Genomic DNA, 22013 nt, shown 5'->3' with positions numbered 1-22013 from the left:
TACCCTCACCAACAGTCACTCTTTCAGACAGGAGAGAGCCTTGCGGTGGTACCTCCAGTTTAGTAAAGACTCATTGAAACACATTAGTTAGAAAGAGAGAGCAATACCCTCACCAACAGTCACTCTTTCAGACAGGAGAGAGCCTTGCGGTGGTGCCTCCAGTTTAGTATAGAGCTCACTGGTATAACCTAACCCTGGTACAGTATCTGTTATCCTATAATATGGGACACAATTTGTAGGAAAATTTAATCAATTTTCGGTTTAACGAAAATAATTACAGTACCCACTCAAGTTCATTATACTGGCATTTCACTGTACTTGTTCACTGGGGGGGTATAATTTCAATCTAGTTGTCTATTGATATATTCTGTTGGATTAGTTAAATTTCTTTGTACATCTTTATCTACAATGATATTTTTGCTCTTTCACAATATTTTATACTTTGTCAAAGTCACTGTTGTCAGAAGGTGGTAACTTTTTCGCTCTGAAGAAAAGGGGGTAGGAAGATGGTACTTAGAGGACAATTTTTTATATCCCATATAGTGAAAGAAAACATTCTTCATTCCAGCTTTTCTTTACTGTGTGCTCTTCCACCTCAGTAAAGAAACTGAAAAAAACTGATACTAGGAAAAATATGAAGGGTAGGATTAGATATGCCTAGAATTTGAAGAAGAATTGGAGGGGTGAAAGATATTAAGTCTCCTGCTCTTATGCAAAAAAAATGCCAGGCATTACTTTCTAGGTGATTTTCTGTTACTCTCTTCCAGTTCACTCGTAATTTATCATTACGAAATGTTGGTTTGTTGGTTTCCAATGGCCATGTTTGAGACCACTTCATCTTGTTTCTTGCTTTCCAGTAGACAGCATTCAAATTTTTCACTTGTTGCATCTCTTTGGAGAAGTATTTTTTCCCATGGCCATTTTTGTTGCTCATTTTGCACTACTCAGAGAACTGTATGATTTAAAGAAATATTACGATTTTTTTTCTGCATCTCATACTAATTAAAGAAATGAATAAAGTAAAATATCATATAATAAAATGGTAAGAAATTTATAATAACGCTAAGTATATATACATACAAAATTTTATAATAAAGAGGATATTTCAAGAAGCAGTAACAATGAGTTAAGTACTATATTCATACATTACTCTTTCACTAAAACAGAACCAAGGAAATGAAGGAAACAGCTTTTAGGTAAAAATTTCAAGGATACCGCAAGTAATATGTGTTGTCTGTATTTTACAAATATTATGCATTAATTTTGCTTGCCCCATAGTACATTAGTCTGGTTGTTATTATTATGTGCATGAAATTCACAGGAGTCAGATAGTGATTTTGTTCATGGCATCCATTACAGAGTACTCTGAGGCATGGCTTTCACATTATTTTTATTTTAAATATCAGAAGTACCACCAAATATTAGCTGGTAGAGCCATCTGTATGTAAAATTAGAAACTGTAGGCAGGTGACACAAAAGCCTTTTCTTACTGAATTACTTGCTTGAATGTCATACAAATCTTTTGTGAGCCAAGAGGCAATGTCACACAAGATACTTTCATTCTAAAGGAAACTGTATTCCAGATGTCGACTGAAAGTTTCATCACGAAGTAACAATTAGACTAACCATGTAATTTCATTTTTTTTTATTCATAATTATTTTCTGTATCTCATTTTTTGCTGGGGCAATTTTGAGTATTTTTGGTTGCAATGTAATTTCTTTTGGTGTGGTTATATTAATTAAGATTATGAATTTGTTTACTAATAATTATGGCAACAGAGTTTATTTTGACTTAATGTAGTTTAAGTGTCTTTCAAACATTTGTCAGCTGTCTTGATGGCAGAAAAGTCAGATCTGAAAATTTACCTTGAACAATTTGTAGTAAATAAATATTTATCCATATTTAGAGTGGTTTTCTGTAGCTGAACTGTCTTCAGGTTTGCACAATTTAAGGTTTTTCTTATTTCGAGGACTATTTTTTCGTCAAAATTTGATTCAATGAGATTTGAACATTTTCAAGAAAATTATACGAATTAAATTATTATTATTTTTTTTAACCAATGTCCCCAGGTTGTCTTTTCGACATTTCTGGTGTCCTCTCCTGGCAGTGGCTTAGGAGTAACCCACTTCTGAGGTTGGAGCACCTGGAAAGTAGAGTTACAATACCCCAATGATATGATAGAATGATTATGATTATGTGGTGCCAGGAGAGGTCTTAGATCTAAATTTAACCTAAATTCCAGACCATGGACGAACACAGGAATAATCCTCTTTAAGGAAAAATTCCTATGCTCTAACTGGGAATCGAACCCGGGACCTCATGAACTATAACCAGAAGCTATGATCACTAGACCACGAGGCTGGCCCTGAATGAAATTATAATAAGTAATACGATTAAGTTCTTACTCATCACCTCGAAAACCGTTTGCAAAAAGAGAGAGAAATAAAAAAAAACTCTGTGGAAAATATACAATAATAATTTAACTTTTGACATTCACATACAATAGAGGGACACATTATAATCACGTAATCATTATTGTCATACAACATAAAGCCTTTCTGTTAAATCAGACCAATTTGTGGAATGCAAATATCAGATCTAGAAATGTGTGATAATTTTTCTTAAAATTACTTGTTTAGATAACAAGTACGGATTCTCTGTATAAACAGCTCCCAAGAGCTGCAGTAAAGTTTCAACAATATGATGACAAACACACTGCAAAAATATCCAATAATTGCTTACAGTGAACGTAAATCATTTACCAACATTGCCACTTCTTCTCATTCCTCTTTCAATTTATGTACTCTTCATGTCTCAGTGATGAAAGAAGACAAAAAGCGTTATAAACTAAAAGACCATGTGGCAAAGGTCGTAAAACCACAGGTACTATATGTATACTGTAGATTCGTTGAGACTGTTTTACTTAGGTCCCAACATATCCTGTGGTCGGACAAATTTCGCAAATTCCTCTTCAGTAAGATAACCAAGTTTCAATGCTGCTTCCTTCAAAGTTGTACCTTCCTTGTGTGCAGTCTTGGCAATTGTGGCAGCCTACGCAAACAAAAATGCATTAATCATACTCTAACTCTTATGTGAGAACATGAATAATTAAATGAAGAAAGTTCTAAAACATTTAACTGTAATAATATAACTTTTCAGTGGCTACTTCTCATATGCGAAACAAAGGAATGAAAAAAAATCACAAATTAGCAGCATAAAAAATCAATGCACTACGTAAGAATAAGATATTGAAGGAATGGGCAAAAAAAAAAACAGGCAGATTCAGCAGAAGAGAAACGGTCAGTTAAGATACCAAAATTTAATATATCCTGATCCTCAAAACAAAACAAAAAAAATTATAATCTTCATCTTACGATGTTTGGGTGACGTATATACGTCCGTTGATGTGACATATTAATGAATTAAATACTATTATAGTCACAATCAGGAAGTCGCAGGTTCGATTCCCGCTCGAGGTTGTGAAATTTTTCTTTCATACCATGGCATGATTGTGACTATAATAGTATTTAATTCATTAATATGTCACATCAACGGACGTATATACGTCACCCAAACATCGTAAGATGAAGATTACATTTGTGAAGTTTCTTTCCAGCCATAAGCAGTGCTGACTAAGATCAGACGCTATGGACAGTACTCTATAACAGAGTCGCCAGTATGAAAGGATAATTCCGAGCCTTTGGCATGAGACGAACTCGATAGTTCAGTGGTAGAGTGCCTGACCGGAGACCAGGAAGTCGCAGGTTCGATTCCCACTCGAGGTTGTGAAATTTTTCTTTCATACCATGGCATGATTGTGACTATAATAGTATTTAATTCAAAGAAATTATAGTAATGTTTGGAAAAAGAAAACAGAACATGACTGTCTAGTTTCCCCTTTTTATAGGGCGAAGCTTCACATATCGAAGAATGCACGAAATTATAGACTGAAATAAGAACAAAGGATATGAAAGATTTTCTCATCTATAACGAACTGAACAGCAAAAGACAACAGCCAGCAGAACTCGTAAAACTGTACTGGTACGAAGATTCTACATAAACTCCCAAAAGGATGGAAGAAGAAGAAGAAGAAGGTATACTAGAGCAAGCTGATGGGTCCGCCATTACTACCAACAGTACAAAAATGAATCACCAATTACTGCATTAGCAGTACAGAAAAATCACCAAATATTGCACTATCACTGAAATTGTAAGAAAATGTTGATTAGAACACACAGATTTATCTATTTTCCCGATAAAATGAAGCTGAGAGGTGATATAATGTTAGAAATATACAATATCTTAGAAAAATAAACAAGCAAGTTTTCATAAGGTCGAGAATCAGTGACAGGTTAGATTTGGTTTATTCAGGCTTTTAGTATGCATTGATAGATAGGTTCACAGATTTATCTTGAACCGAAGGAAGGAGTATTTTCCCGTGTAGTGCAACATCAAGGTGGTGGTATTGTTGGGTTACGTAATCACTGAATATGAAAATGTCGAGGAAAGCCCACTGTGCTAGAATATTCCTTGATTTTTATAATGTTTCTGTCCAGGAATCGAACCCAACTTGGAATGAAAGAAACCAGGCCCCTAAGAAGTATATTTTCAAATTCCAACATTAGTCACAGCAAAGTAATTAGTGGATATTACAGAAGGTATGTTGGCAATGATTGCGAAAACAAAAGTAATGAATATCAATGTAACAAATATATGGAATCCATCAGTTTGTGCCAGTATCCCAGATGATGATGAAATTTTATATGAAATAACACAGCCATATTTTTATACTATACTTCGATCCTATTATCACTGTACAAGAACTTTCAGGTACAATAACATTGTAATAATCTTGACAACGTGACTTTCAAAAACTTACCATTATTGTATAATACACATTATGATGTTTTAATTATACACTACCATACGCTATTATTGCAATAATTTGATTTTATTTTCTCCATAGTTCCTATTGACACTTAGGTTCAAACATTTCTTTAAGCAGCTGCTTTACAATCAGTAAATTTTATGGAAAGCCCTCTTATAAAGAACCTTCCATTTTACTTCCATTATTAAAGAAAGTTATGCCAATGAATTTTACCAATTTCAAATCTAGCAGCCAGGATAGTATCACTTTCATAGGACGACATTAAATTTGTGATATATGAAAACTGGCAATATCACAATAAAATTATGTTTAGGTCTGCAACATCTTGCTCCTCTCCAAAGAAAATTTTACATTCTCTGTTTCCAGCATTGTTCTCCTTTTCGTCACCCTTGTCTCTCACATTTTGTGCAACATACAACTTCCATTAAATATAGCATTATGTTACTTACCTTATCATAACCAATATGTGGATTCAGAGCTGTGACCAACATCAATGATTCATTCAAGAGTTTTGAAATTCTTTCTTCATTCGCTTTGATGCCAGACACACAGTTGTCTGTGAATGCCTTGCAACTGTCACCAATAAGTCTTATTGATCGCAAGACATTTGAGACCATTTGTGGCTTGAAGACATTGAGTTCAAAGTGACCGTTACTACCTCCAATAGTTACGGCAACATGATTACCCATGACCTGTGCTGCCACCATTGTAATGGCCTCACATTGTGTTGGGTTCACTTTGCCTATAAATTAAGCATATGATAAGTTTGTTTCAAATATTTTAGAGTACAAAATGTTATTGACAACGACTTATGTCAGTGGTTTCCAACCATGTGTCACAAAATTTTGGAAGTGAAAAATACATTTTATGCCATTCAAAAAGTCTCTTTACAATACATTTTTTTTATTTACAACGAAGTCTTTGATATGATAATTTTATTTTGAGACAGACTTTACCAATTAAACAATGCTCAGTTTAATTTTTCTGCCTGACGACAATTTGAATGAAAGTGAACACCTGTAACAGTGCTTAGTAATTCGTTTACTCTTTCCACTTAGTAATAAACGAAGTTTAGAATCATAAGAACATATTGGTCAGTTTCAGTATATACATGTAAGCGGGTGATAGTGTGACTAGGCTATTTTATCAAAAGTGCTTTATTTAGATTTTATCACTGAAAAATTTTTAATTCGAAAAAGACAATCTGAATCAAGTTCTGAGTTAGATGACAACAGTTCTAATTCAAATAATGTGAGCGAAAATTCCTTTCAGGGTTCACAAAAACGTACCTACTGCATTTTGTAAATATAGTGATGAATACTTGCAATATGATTTTATGTGACGTGAAGATGAATATAAACAAAATCCCGAGTGTCTTATATACGGAAATGTTTTGTGAAATCAGTCGATGGTGCCAAATAAACTGAAAAGATATTTAGAACTTCCGTTTTCAAAGTCATACTTTGTGAATCAGCATTTTCTACCATGAAAATAGTGAACTCTAAACAAAGGAACTGACTCCTGCATCTTGAAGACGACTTACGTGTTGGCTTGTCAATCATGAGATCACATATAGATAAACTCTGTGCAATCCCCAAAGTGCAGACTGCACATTATTTCAAATAGGTGAGTTTTCAAAAACTATAATAAAGCACTATTTTTATTATTAATAAAAACAAATAAGTGTGTCACGATATTGTAGGCGTTCAGTAAAGTGTGTCATCAGTCAAAAAAGGTTGGAAACCACTGGCTTATGTAATGGAAATAAGTACAAAAAAGATGACGAGGATTCCGAGAATAATTACGTGGAACATTTAAGTTGGTTGGTAGTTTTGTGACTGTACGGATGTTTGTACGTTATGATGTGTATGAAATAAATTAAGATCGTTATGCATGTTGCGAGTTGTATCAGCATGCTCCTACTAAGCTGCAAGATGCAGAGTATTGGGAAATGTTAATGGACAATAACATTCCAAGTTAAAAACGAGTCTGAATGTGAACTCTTACAGGTTTGGATTCGTAAATTTACATGTACAGTTTCTTAAAATGACGCAACATATCCTCACTGTCATCATCCTGATCATTTTTCCAGATGAAAATTTCTAATTTCTAATACAAAGTCAACAATATATTGTAATAATCATGATCATGTCACATCAGTATGGGAAAACGATATTGTGTCACCTTTAGACATTAATTAATTAATCAATCCCTAATTTCTTACACCTTCTATTCTGTACATGAATTTATGACATTCAAAAACACTTCATGAATATTTCTGTCTTGTATTAAGTATTGATACTAAACCTTTGTGTTGTACTAGTAGATTATATTGTAAAACTCTTCTGCATATACATAGGTTGGATAAAAAGTAATGGCAACACTGCTGTCATGTGACGGTGCATTCGAGAGCTGCCAGCTGTGTGGACATGAACAAGGACTGTTAGATGAGTTAGTGCAGCTAGCGGCGACAGTACTCCATCAATCTACTGCAGTATGTAGAACGTTCACTTTCATAGGGATAGTGCGAGCACCCTAAGACCATTCTTACAAAACTAGAGCAATGTTCCTGGATCAAAATTGAAATGGCACGAGGTCATCGTGCATAAGAATGTTTTCAGGGACTGCGTGAAGCATGTGGCGATGCAGCATTGCCATATCGCACAGTTGCACGATGGGTTAAAGTGTTCCGGGGAGGCCTTGTTGCACCGGTACCAAAGGGAAGGTGACGACATTCTTGGACGAATCGTCGCTATGGACGAAACCTGGACTCGCTTGTATGAACCAAACTTGAAATGCCAATCAAATGAATGGAAGCATCCCGGTTCTCCTCGTCCAAAGAAAGTGCACCCTACACAAAGTGCTGTGAAGGTGATGTTCATTGTGGCGTATGACATTGATGGGGTAATACTGCACCACGCTGTACCTCCAAGGCAGACGGAAAACGCGGACTACTGGAACATCCACCGTACTCACCCGATATAACCCATGCGATTACGATCTTTTCACCAAAGTGAAAGAATCACTGCGAGGGACCCGGTACAATACCAGAGATGAACTTATCCATGCTTTAGGGCGGTCAATACGGAACATCAACAAAGATGGACGCGCTGATGGTGTAAGACACCTTCCAAACATTTGGCAAAAGGTAATAAATAAGGGGGGTGACTATATAGAAGGTACGTAAATGTTGTACCCTTGTGAATAAAGCCATGTCAGAAATATCGAACTGTTGCCATTACTTTTTATCCAATATCGAACTGTTGCCATTACTTTTTATCCAACCCAAGTATTTCAACTAAACCGTGACTATAATTAAGACTTTATAGTACTATTAAGATTTCTTTTACATGTTCCATATTCTAGCTGTGAAGCGATGTACAAATACCATGGAATGTAAATAAATACAATATAATACTCTTTCACAAAGTAGCAGACTCTAAGTACAGATCTACAGATTAAGTAATTTTATGAATATGGTCACATTAGCTTTATCACCTCATTTAGTAATCAAATCATTAAAGGAGGTACTTCCAGAATGGCCTCCAGGTTCATTCAGTCTTCTATCAAATTGAGTACGGGTCTTTCCTGTGGGTAAAACACAATTGGAGCATGGTGCCAACCACACCACCTCATTCTAGTGCCGAGGTCACGGAAATGAGAGAGAATGGGGTTCTACCTTCATGCCTCCCCCACCCCCCACAAGTGCCTTCATGGCACGTGAAGGGGATACCTTAACAGACTGCATGATTAGACCAGCTGATGAAGACATTTGTTTAACTGTTTTGATTTTCTTTTCACTTTCAAATTTTTCAAATCTTGCCTTCTACATTATATTAGAAATAATTCAGATCACTCCTAGCATTTCGGAAGTAATAAATAAAGTGATAAAAATTAAACTTGAAGTATGTTACTAAATAGGAGCTGGCTCACCTGGCATGATGCTACTCCCAGGTTCATTTTCAGGCAACATGATCTCGGCCAGTCCACAACGAGGTCCAGACCCAAGCAGTCTTATGTCATTGCCAATCTTCATTAAACTACAGGCAATTGTGTTGAGAGCTCCAGACACTTCTACCATAGAGTCATGTGCTGCAAGAGCTTCGAATTTATTTGGAGCAGAGACAAATGGAAGACCTGCAAAGAAACGAAGATACACTGTGACTAAATAATATCATAATATAATATATCTCACTCTCCCTTCCTCCTTCTCTCTTTTTCTCTCTCTTGCTTTTCTCCTGTCTCCATTATATCTTAAATAATTGTTACTTATTTCCAATTTCGCTGCTTATCACGGATTAAAGTTGGAGAATAAAGAGGGAAAATGCATGTCTGACAGATTTTATTACAGTAAAACCTGGATAAGACTTATTACGCTATCCCATGTAATACGCTTTTTTGTCTGGTCCCTGCACATTTCATATATAACGCCTTTATAAAATACCCCGTTTGTTGCTCTCAAGTCCTGTATAATACACTATTTTTGTGGAATATTTTCGATTTAATTTTCAGCAATGAACTGTAACAGCACTGAAACATTTTGGCCATTGAACTCACTGATACCATTAACCTGAAAAGTACTGGTATTCGACCAACGCAATAATTTACATGATGAAATACTGCACCATTGGATTAAAATGGATTTGAGAAAGGTGGGATATGATGGTAGTGACTGGATTAATCTTGCTCAGGATAGGGGCCCATGGAAGGCTTATGTGAGGGCAGCAATGAACCTCCAGACTCTTTAAAAGTCATAAGTAAGTAAATAATGCACCATTTAACAACATCAAGAATTCGTCAGAGGAAAGATGATGCAGAGGATTACCCAAGATGTCATGATACGTTGTGTAGGTTTGTTCTTATAAAGTTTTGAAATTGTACCAAGTAAAATATTTTCTCTATCATAATATTAAAAATGTCAAAATAAAAAATATTACAGTTTCCAAATACAGCTTATTATAAATAGTTAAAATGACAAAATAAAAATAGCTAACTTTGTCACCAAATGATTAATAAAAACTCCAGAAAAGTCTTGGTCGCTGTTTCGTAATTTTTGTCGTTAGACACTCCTCTCAAAACTGCTAGATCTAGCAACTTGTCACTGAAGTTGGCAATGCTGAGTAGCTGTATTCCGATGGGAATGATGGGAAGAAATGGTTATTGGTTATACAGTAAAGGCTGCCAATCTGATAATTTTAAACATATATTATGAATACCCATTATTTACAGGATTTGTCAGTTTTATAAAATTTATATTATTGAATTATAAAACAATTCAAATAGAAAAAAAAAAAAAAGAAAAAAAGAAAAACTTTCGAACTAGAGCATTTCGTTGGCTAAAGTGCAAAACCTTTTTTAAGTCCTGAGAAGTATTTGAACAAACTACATCAACAGTCATCTGGGAAATGGAAGAAAAACTTAGAAACATCAAAATGCATATACATGTAGCTAGTCTGATCAGTCAGGCTTACGAAAATTTGTTTTATACTACACAACACTTTATTCACGGTACTTTAGGACTGTTGTCATTGACAAGATGAAATAATGCTAAATTAACAAGAAACTAAAATAATGATTGATTAACAAGAAACTTATGTTATCGCAATGAAACAATGATGGGTAAACAAGAAGCTTGGAATCTCTCTTCATCTATTGAAAGCTGGTTACTTGGTTAATTTCAAATAACGCAAGTAACTGATTTTACACTTTCCCTCAATTTACATAATTTTTTTCAGAGTCCTTTGAAAAGTGTAAAAGAGGGGTTCGAAGATTTCCTGCGTGAATATTAAACACAGGAAATGATTAAAAGACTTTTTAAGAATATCACTAAGCAGTCCAGGCTCTAAAAAGAATCAACTTAAGATTGTGATGAATTTACTGACAGGACATTGTACACACACAAAACACGCACACAATCATACTCGGTGACAGAAATCCTCAAATGTAGGCTTTGTCGGCCAAAAGAAAAGATATCTTGTGTGTTTCATTAAGCCTCCAAAGATATTAACTGTTTGGTGTCATAAATCGGATGAAGAATGCTACCAAACTGGTTGACTTTCAATGCTGTTTAATAAAGGATATAAGATTCTTTACCTGTGAGCTCACTAATCTTAGAAGCACACTTCTCAGCAAATCCAATTCTCGTGTTGAGACCAGTGCCCACAGCTGTTCCTCCTAATGCCAACTGGTACAGTCTTGGCAGAGTGTCCTTCACTCTGTCTATCCCATATTGCATTTGAGTAGCATAAGCACTGAATTCTTGTCCTAATGTCAGGGGCACTGCGTCCATAAGGTGAGTCCTTCCTATTTTAATTATTTTTTCAAATTCTTGGGCTTTCAATGCCAATGCTTTCTGCAATACGTCTAGACCTGGCATCAAAGTATGATGAATTTCTAATGCTACAGCAATGTGCATAGCAGTGGGGAAAGTATCATTTGAGCTTTGACTCTTGTTGACATGATCATTTGGATGGACAGGAGTTTTGGAACCAAGTTTACCTCCCAAGATTTCAATGGCACGGTTACTGATTACCTGGGGGAAAAAAAAAAAAGTTAATCGCAACAATATTACTTTATGTACAAATCTCATAAAATAATAAATAACGTAACATACACGTTATTCATTTTATTGATAGGTTTCATATTACTATTTCCCATTTTAAATTATAATTTTATATAATAGGCACAAGAATTTGTAAAATAAGCATAAGAATTTTAGAGTAAAACCCTGTTTTAATATTCTCGTTTTTAAGGAATAATCTGTTAAGTCTCAGTCAAACTGTCGTAAGAATAATGCAATAATTCCAGCTTTTAAGGAAACCCAGTTTAAGGAATGCTTTTCAAGTGATTTTGTGATAATGGAGCTCGAAATATCGACTCGACTTTCAATAATCAATAGTACTGGCAGGTTCAATAGTACGTCTCAATTGATAAAAAAAAAAACACACACACATATAGCTGCACGCACATATTTTTTCCAGAATTTTGCAAAGAAAAACTGGGCGTTCTAGCACATTTTGCCAGAAGCAAAGTACTGGATGTAACTACAACTATGATTTGATTTGCAACTTTACAATCAACAACCATTCTGTCAAGACTGTGTTGTAAAACATAGTTATATATATAAAATTTTTTTAAAATAAAGTGGGCAACACTAATCCTAATAGTCTCCTCCTTGACGCAAAGAAAGTCCGACACCAGTTACAGGAACAAGAAGCTATCTTATGGAGCCAACTTCCTCATAAAGGAAAAGGTGTTGCCCTTTATAAGGAGTATACGTCTGCAAATATAGTAGAATGGATTGATGATCATGGCTTATCATGCTCCGAATGAAGAGAAGCTATAATAATGACAGCAAATGTTTGTGCAGTGCGTTTTCTACCAGGCAGATCTCAGGACAGTACCCTCTGCAAGCATTGCAGCAAGGAGCATGAAACCCTTGCACACATCCTGGGATTCTGTTCATATGGGGAGGTTCTACGAAATAGAAGCCATATCATTCGGGCATGATGGCTCATGCTATGCAGGATTATGGCTACATTGTTTATGAGGAGGTCTGATTTGGCCACTGATGGCACTAGCAGACGCACTGATATCTTCGCGTTCAGACCATCTAAGAAACATGGATTAATATTGGATCCTACTCTCTGCTTTGAGTCTCATGTAGGACAGCCAGAGAAGAGCATATATGAGCCTACTGTCACATATAACAAAACCAAATACAAGCTAGACAGTATTAATGTTGTTGACTTAATGGTTGTGACATGAACTATTCTCAAATTTCTGGCGCAGTTTTGGACTTCACAAGAATTACAGAAGTCATATCTTTTAGATATTGTGATTGCTGCGCTTAAGGGGTCTATTTCGATATTCAAAAACAATTTCTTTGGCAGTAAGTGTAAATTTTAATATTTTTGTGTAAAAGGAAATCATACTCCATCATTTCTGTTACTTTTGTAGGCTACATTCTTTTATATATTAGGGCTAAAATTGTTGTATTTTTATATTAGATTTTGTTATAAATTTTCAAGTTGTTTGTGTCACTTTGTCAATGTGGCAACCCTCTAGTGAGGGAAGTTTTCTAAATTAAGTTATTCCATATATTCAACGAACATCACTTAGTTGGCAGAATGACACCAATATTACAAACAATTACAAATTAAACATATTTTTCGTGTATTTGAGTAAATATTACACAACATTTAAAACAGTAAAATTATTTTTTATACCTAAGCTATGGCCTTATGCAATACCTCACCTCATTTGTATTCATGTTTGTTTGCGTTCCTGAACCTGTCTGCCATATTACAAGAGGAAAATGATCACAATACAGTTTTCCACTGATAACATCATCTGCAGCCTTGGATATGGCATCTGCTACCTTTGGATCCAAACCATAATCTTTATTTACAATAGCAGCCGCTTTCTTCAAAATTCCCATTGCAGTAATTACAGGAAACTGTAAAACAAAAATAAACAAATAATCGTAATTAATGAGGACCATAATAATTACTGCGAAAACATAATGTATATAGAAGATGAATTACTAACAGAAAACCTGTAAAATGATAAAGGAAACGACATACAAATATCACAACTACTTCCACATGGATCATCAAGAATTCCATCATGGAAAACTATGTCATCTAATGGTAAGTCTTATTTTTACATTATACTGTATTACTTACACACCTGTTACTAAATCTATATATTCTGTGAAAAGATTTATTAAATCTACATACTTAGACTTCAACAAACAAAATTTAATAACACAATCTCAAGGGAAAAAAATGGAACTCTCTGCATCATAGCCCACAGTTAATTCCAAATTTACCACGAAAATCGTCTGTAGCTGCATTTAGATTGGCAACAGACCATGACTGTTTGGGCAAACACCTGCATAGAATTGGAATATATCAGTCCCCTAACTGCCCATTGTGCACTCAAACCAAGAAATGGATTCGGAACACTTCAAAATCTGTGGTTCAGTGGCTGACCATGACAATATCTTTGAAAAATATTGGAGTGCAAGAGGTCAAATATGACTATTGTCAAACGCCTGACATTATAAAACAACAAAAACAACATTATACTGTATCCTATTATAAATTTTATCATATAAGGCTCATTAGGCTACATATAAAGTTAAACTACAAAACTGTTAAGATCTTTAATCTTCTACAGCATAATTACTAATACACAGGTTCCAGTTGATAATAAACACGTATATTGCAATTTTTAGAATTTTTTAAAAGACAGTAGAACAATTTATTGTATGATCCTTTCTTACAACTTGGTAGATAGAAAATTTCTGGGTAGCTGTCCAAACCATGATCTCAAAGTCTGAATGTGAACTGGAAGTTACCACAATGAAACTTCAAAAATAATTTTAACATGAAAGTATCAACAAAGAAAGCCGAAATGATGCTACTTGTTAGTGCTGTACCTATTTTTTCCACCCTTTTATACAGAGGAGAGCCCTGAAGGCTTGCATCACAGCCTGCGGCTTATTGTGCTTTACCACTCCTCTTCTGTGAATGGTATAAGTTGCAAAAAAAGTCACGCTCTTGTACATATACAGCACACTGCATCGTGAATTTAACTCAGGCTATGGTAATAATGATAACAACATGTGAATAAATGATGACGAAATTAGTCAGAAGTCCAAAGCCTAAAGTTACCCATCAATTCTGCTTCAATTGGTTAAGGGAAAACTTCGGAAAAAAACCCCAACTTGTCCCTATCAGGATTTGAACCCAGACCCGCCATTTCACAATCAGACATGCTAACCATTGCGCCACTGACTTCTACCATTTTAAATTATACGAAATAATAGCGGGTTACATTTTAAGATTTGAAGGCAAGAAACTTAAGATGGCAGACAATGAAATTCCACAAACAAAGATGCAATTAAAGTGCATAGTTTTACAGAAATTGCTGTAACCAGCATCCTCTAGCCCAGCTGCTGACTAACATAAGATCATGGTTTAATTTTGATGGGCTATCATTAAGCGAGTTTGATCGTGAATTGGTTGCCAACCATCTGAAATTTTTCTGGATTGTCAGGAAATCAGTTCCCAATGCAGGAAAAAAATTAAATTATTGTTTTCAGGATGCTTAATGTCCGGAATTTTGTTCACTGCAATTTTATATTCTGAAATTTCATACTGATTCCGAGACTGAAAAATCTAACAGTTTCACAAGAAAGCTGGGACACTGTTTTGAAGACATGTATTGTGCCAAGTAAAAAAAAAATGGCTAACACATACATGTTCTTCCAATCAGTAATGTTCATTTGAAGTGAGTTTTTTTTGCAATGAAAAATCTCTGGACTGACTAGAGGAAATGAATGCCAGAACTCATTGGGCCATATTCATAGACATTCTTAGCACAGGCTTCCAGTGGATGATCAGCGAACTAACGTTTTCGTATTCACAAACCAGTGTTAGCGATACATGATATGATATGAAACCTGTACATGTAACCAGTCGATAGCCGGGGCTAGTTTAGCACAGTCGTAGCGCGGGCTAGCAAAATGTCTATGAATAGCACCCTTAATTAGTAAAGAAGAACTTTAATATGTCCTGTAGAGAATTTTTTTTATTTTGTTTCCACAAACAAAGCACTATTAAACAAAAGTAAAGAAAGCAATAAGTATTCTTTTAAACTATAATGTTAATATAGACAGTCTAGTGACATCCAGATCAATCTCTGTGCTTTTAAAAGTGTAAGACTTTTGTCACCTATTTCAACGTTCAACCAAATACTGATATTGATATTAATATACAGGGTGTAGGCTTTCACGGCCGGCGTCAATAGAAGAAAAGTTTTCCGGGCTATGAGGCCGTGGTCCGTTGGTTGTTGACCAAACGTTTCGTTCACCGCAGCAGTGAACGAAATGTTTGGTCACACAACCAACAGACCACTGCCTCATAGCCCGGAAAACTTTTCTCCTAATATACAGGGTGATCTGTTTGGGAAGACATAAAATAAAAACATGATAAAATGAGAATTGTTGCTATTTATTGTTAAATAATTTGTACATGCATTCTAAAAGAATGGGAGTTTTGTCCAAATTAAACTTCAACATGCCCACCATTGCGAACACAACATAGTTCGTATCTTGAGGCTAATTCCTCTCATGTGTGGTCTACATTTCAGGGGTAACTTTCTCAAAAGCTGAGAAAATCTTTGCTCTGAGATCATGAATATCCCTGGGTCGCTGTACATACACATCATTTTTCACGAAACCCCAGAGAAAGAAGTGTCAGGTCTGGGGAATTTGTAGGCCACATAATTGTCTCTCCTCGACCACACCAGTTGTTACCAAATATATCATTCACATAACCATACGTCTGTTGCCCAATGAGATGGTGCATCATCCTGTTGGAACACGATACCCATGTTGTTTTCCTGTTGCAGTTGTGGTTCGAAAAAGTTTTTCAACATGTCCAGATATGGTCCCTATTGAACTGTTTCCTCTGCAAAGATAAACAGCCCATACCGATTATAGCAACTTACTGCGCAACAAACATTAACTTTAGGACTAACCCGTTCCAGTTCATGAGACATGCGGATTTTTCATGTCCCCATATGATTGCATTATGGGTATTCACTTGCCCACTGACATAGAAGACACATTTTGCTTGTTGTTGTGCAGTAAATGGCATTTTGTTTATTCGATCATTGCTGAGTATCTTCTTTTGTTTCTTATGTGGTAACAATGATGATACAGAACTCCCATGCTTCAGCATCACATTGCAACTGAAAAGAATTCTACAGCACCCCCATTATAAATTTTATAGTCATTTTATTTCATGTCTTCTCAAATGGATCAGACCGTGTATTATACTGTATATATACTGTATACAGGGCGATTCAAGAGGAGTTATCGCCATTTATGGAGCATATTCCCAAAGACATTTTGAGCAAAAAATGTCATATAAACATAGATCCTTTTCTCAATATTTTCAGTTACACTAGTTTGAAGTTACATCCTCCATCCACTGAATGTGGTCATACCATTTTAACTGCTGTATTTTGATGTAATCTAAAATTATACCCTGAAATTTCATCATTTTTCGTATAATTGAGTTTCTAATTTTATCTTGGAACCTTAATTCAAAATAAAGAGGACTCAGACAAATGAGGCTATCAAATGCAAAACTCGCCTTATCCAGATAAAGTGATTTATCAGAAAACAGGAAAAACTGTTATGGATATGGACAGTTTTGCATTTGATAGTAGTTTTCTGAGCTCTATGGAAGAGGAATTAGACAAGATTTGCACAAACCGACTATATCAGTAGATAGAGAGCTGCAAGAAGTACAACATCCCATATGTAACTCATTTTTTTTAAATTCTGGATAAGACGAGTTTTGCACTTGATAGCCTCAAATATAACGAACTTCCTCAAAAGGACGAAAAACGAACATAGTGATGAAATGGTTAAAAAAAACTCTCTTGACAAGCTAGTTAATGACTTTACTCAAATGAAACCAAGAGATTACCTTTGCTACACTAGTGGTTGTTACCTATTATGCAAATAAAGTACAGTTTTTTTGTTAGGCCTAATTGAAATTAAAATTTCTTTATCAGTAAAATTGTGCGAGTTCATTTGTTCGCACCTACATCATATTAAAATGCATGGAAATTACGTATCAACTGACTGTTGATATACAGAATGAGTTAAAACTAGGCCTATGTGTGGAAATTGAAAATGTACTGTAGAGTAAATTGGATCATAAAAAAGATTAAACCGTATCTGTCCTATTTGGGACTTAAAATAATAAGAAATACCGGTACTTATGAAACAGATCTGATATCATGGGAGTCACTTTTTATCGTCACGTTTATCTCAGTTTGCAATATGCAAAATAGTGCATTTAAGAGGACGTAAGGAAGGAGTTCATCATGTGATGTACCCTATAAGGTCGTCCATAAAAACATCTTGCCTCCACACCCCATGAAAGCAAAAACTGAAATTACGTTCCTGGTTTCACACATTTGATTGACTTTGTTTTACTAATAATTAGGCATCTTATATTTCTTGTGCATAATTCTCAGCTGCACAGCTGTACTAGATGGCATTCTCAGACCGAAGGAAATCAAATCATAAAACTAGCAGCAATGTTCGAGATGCACTCACTAATATCTATCATGATAGATGGATAGTTTCATGTCCTGCACATTCACCCAATCTTAATTCTTTAGATTTAATCTGTGGGGACACCTAAAAGCCTTGATTTATGTAACAAACATTTCAAATGAAGAGACACTTCATCAACGTGTTGTAGGAATCTGTGAAACTATTTAACACTGTCCTGGGGTTTTCGAAAGGGTGGGATAGTCCATGATCCATGCCTATGCATACTGTGAATTGAAAGTTCAAAACATTGTTAATGTGTCATTGTAAATCCATTCCGTAAGTTTGAATTAAAACACCACTAGCCTATTTTGTCTTTGTTGCTAAATAACTTTTAAACCAGTCATTTCCGGACATATGTTTACAGGCCCTATATCATTTCTTTCTTGTTTTGGTGTAGAGAATTCAACCCTAGAGTTTGACTCAGTATTTATGTTACATTCTGTATATTGCAAAATGTAACTCAGTAAGTGCACTTTCAATTGTAAGTGACTTTGAAATGGATTCAGACTCTCAGAAGAGAACTGCATCCGGCCACAAACTCCATTCAAACGGAAATAATTGTTCTACCCCCCCCCCCCCCCCCGGAGAAGGGTCCGTAGGAAAGTGCCGCAGACTTAGGCTTATTGTGCAAACTCCTTATATTGGGATGATTTTTGTCATTTAGGATTGCTCTTCAAGCACATGATTCACTGCATGGTACCATTGTATCGATTCAGCCACAGCATCCAGTTCTGACTGGAGACCGCACCTCTGCGTCCCTGTGATGTTCACCTGCAGCCGCCTCAGATTGGTGGCATCTGTTCGCAATTCATGTGCAAGAATCTGCTGCATTCTTTAACGAGACGGCCATGCTGCCATCGATTAACCAAGGTGCCATCTATCTGAGGGAGCTACACTTCCCTGGTCTTCTGCAGTCTGCTAATTGAAGTTCCTGCAGTTTCTCTGGGATATGTGCAGCTCCCGCAGACAGATGTCACTTGTAGGCGAATCTCAGAACCACGTCCGCCATGTCCTCCTGGTCAACCTGTAACTATTAAAGATGATTAAAGAAAAGAAGGTGAAATGAGCCCAAAGTCCAATGCCGAAATTTACCTAGTAATTCTGCTTCAAATGGTTGAAGGAAAACCTCAGAAAAAATCCCCCAACTAGGTAACTTGTTCTAACCAGAATTTGAGCCTTGGCATGCTCGTTTCATGGTATGCAAGCTTAACATTACTCCACAGCGATGAACAATAATTGTGTTAGAAACAAATGATATTTTTAGCCCAATGTAGGTTCCCTCCAACATACAATCCATCTCAAATTCTTTTACAATTGGTTTTGGTTCAGAGCTCCTCATACATACACACATATAAATAGGCCTACCACCAACATATAATTTCATGGAGTTAGACCATTTGTTAACCTGTTCCGGCCTCACTTTTCCAAAAGTCTCTTCATAGCCTTCCTTGTCTTCTCCCTTTCGGTACAAAGCTTTTTAAAATTTTGGGTAGTCTTACTTATCGAATTAAGTTCAAGTTGTACTCGTACCTTCTACAGAACTGATGAATTGTTTAGGCTTGTAAATTGAATTAATCTAATTGCTATATATTATATATAATTTTATATAGCTCAACTGATGAATAATCCTTTATGCTTGTAAACTGAATTAATCTGCTTGTTATGTACTGTATATTTTTATATAGCTCAATCGATTAATTATATATATATATATATATATATATATATATATATATATATATATATATATGCTGTAAATCGAATTAATCTGCTTGCTACATAATGTATATTTTTGTACATCAACTGATAAATTGTTTATATTTGCTTGTAAATTTAATTAATCTGCTTGCTATATAGAGTGGAAGTGAAATAATGCTGCAGATTTTCAGAGAGAATAGTTCATATTATATGTGACAAAAAGTGTATTGGTGGAAAATTCATAATTTTCTCAGGAATTTTTTTTTTCCAAATGTTTAACATCCACTTATTCGGTAACTAATGCGAACAGAATCGTGACTTTTGTCCATATTGATAGAAAATCTAATAAAGAATCATAGGTATATCCCTCTGGCGCATTTCAATAGCATGGCTGGTTTTCGTGTAAATTTAATTTAAAAACCACTGAACAATGCAACCAGATTGCAACGTTGTAGCCAGAGAGTGAGTTGGGAGGCAATTCATGTAGGCTGAGTTCGTTGACCTCTTACCCATCTATATTACGAGAAGAAAGGGGATTGTGTTTGTGTTAGTGGTGAGGTGCCGGACTGCTGGAACTTCCAACTTAATTTTCTAATTAACCGTGAATTTAATCACAAAACGTAATATAGGTTTTCTATTCATTTCAGTGTACCCTATCATCCCTTTCAATTTGGAGGATTATTTCAATTCCACCCTGTATATGGCACATTTTTTGTATAGCTCAACTGACGAATTGTACATGCTTGTAAATTGAATTAAACTGCTTACCGGTACTGTTTATTGTATTATTTTTGTATAGCTCAAATGATAAAACTGCTTGCTATGTATTACATAGCCACCAGCGTATCGGTATTTTGAACTACTCACTTATGCACGTTTTGCATGACAGGAGTAATTAGGGGTAGGAGCGGGTTAGAAGCAATTACATTTAACAATATTCGCCGAGTATAATATGAATTAAACGTAGATACAGCAAAAATAATGTAACATGTATACTGATACCTCTGAATGAGGTTCTGGCTGATAACTTATGTATATCTATTATCAGGCAGTACACTTCACTTGACGATATGCATCAGAGGAAGAACAATTATTATTGTTTGTATACATCTTAGTCTGATTAGCGTAATAGCCTATGTTACTAGTCAGCTATGTACACAATGGAAGGGAAAAGGAACTGGCCACCCTACCCCTTTAACTCCTGGTTATGAGTGATGCCTTATTGATGTCACTTTTGAGGTTCAAACCTGTCTTCAGACAGCTGAATAAACAAGTATGCTGAAAAAAATTTACTCGGTACAGGTAGGTTATTTTCTTAAGTCTTCTCCGTTGTATTAGCCTTGGTTAAGATCTGTAAGTGAATCCACATGGTAAATATAAATCAAAATCAGTGGCAGAAAAGAAACAAAAACTACAGCACTTACAGGCATTCTTTCTGTTTCCACACCAATTGGAAAATTTATAATGGATCGTGCAGTTTGTGAACCATAGTATTTATCAGCCGGTACTTGTACTTCTCCGAGGGTGTCTCTTTCAGTCCTGAAGTTTGCCTAAATTTGAAGAAAATGACACATCACATACATTTTGTAGAGTATTACAATTTACTAAACTACAATATTAAATCAATGAAATCAGAAGAAGGTAAAGTGTTTATAAATAACTTCAACAAATGGTCTCTGGGTCTCTCGGTGACCACCGCAATCTTATACTTATCTTACCATATTCGATACTTGTTGTGCGTTATACGATACGGTTACTTTTAATTTTCCTCCATGAAATCTTTTCATATGTAATGCTGCTCGCCTCCCAACTCGAGAAAGTTGCAGAATTGTTGAACTCATGGTGTTAAAGGATTACGGCCTTTTTTTTTTATTGAACTCGCAAGAAATTAAGAACTCGGAACGCAAACGTGGTCTGCTGCAGATTCTACCACAGGACTAGACGATTGGGAGATCCGAATGTAAAATGGGGACATTTAAAAAGTATGGTTGCCACCATGATATCCAAAAGATGGCACCACTGCCGAGATCGGCAGCAGCAGAACGAATATTTCCCGTTCGTCAGAGGTTTTGTTGATTATATGTGAAAAATGTGTCATTGGTGTTAAATAATGCGAATTTCGTGATGAATATTATAGATATTTGGTGTAGTGTGGTGTTGTTTTATAACTGAAGTACAGTCTCTGATGATATAATTCAATAATAGGTGATCGCATGTGAGTTGTAGCGGTAATATAACGAAAGTACTGTGATGTGATAGTAGAAGAATGATTAGATAAT

The 22013-nt window shown here is 35.4% G+C and overlaps 2 protein-coding genes across 3 annotated transcripts in view; one reads left to right on the top strand and one right to left on the bottom strand.

The window, feature by feature from the left end:
* Positions 1-1029: 1029 nt before the first annotated feature.
* Positions 1030-21760, bottom strand: LOC138703149 (fumarate hydratase, mitochondrial-like). Its single transcript, XM_069830795.1, has 7 exons — positions 21453-21760; positions 21159-21284; positions 13147-13347; positions 10983-11421; positions 8823-9026; positions 5339-5631; positions 1030-3052 (listed from the first exon to the last, which is right to left on the bottom strand). Exons 1-7 carry the CDS (start codon positions 21573-21575, stop codon positions 2921-2923), a joined length of 1518 nt encoding a protein of 505 aa, XP_069686896.1. The 5' UTR covers positions 21576-21760; the 3' UTR covers positions 1030-2920.
* LOC138703150 (acyl-CoA:lysophosphatidylglycerol acyltransferase 1-like) overlaps positions 21757-22013 on the top strand; it is a 30946-nt gene continuing 30689 nt past the window's right edge. Inside the window, exon 1 of one of the 2 annotated variants that reach the window (XM_069830797.1) lies at positions 21757-21949. The gene's annotated coding sequence lies outside the window, so the exon portion shown is untranslated. The remainder of the gene's footprint in view (positions 21950-22013) is intronic. The other variant, XM_069830799.1, reaches the window with a different exon arrangement.

This window comes from Periplaneta americana, chromosome 7 (assembly GCF_040183065.1).
Source record: "Periplaneta americana isolate PAMFEO1 chromosome 7, P.americana_PAMFEO1_priV1, whole genome shotgun sequence".
NCBI lineage: Eukaryota > Metazoa > Arthropoda > Insecta > Blattodea > Blattidae > Periplaneta > Periplaneta americana.
This window is presented reverse-complemented; position numbering and strand designations above follow the sequence as displayed.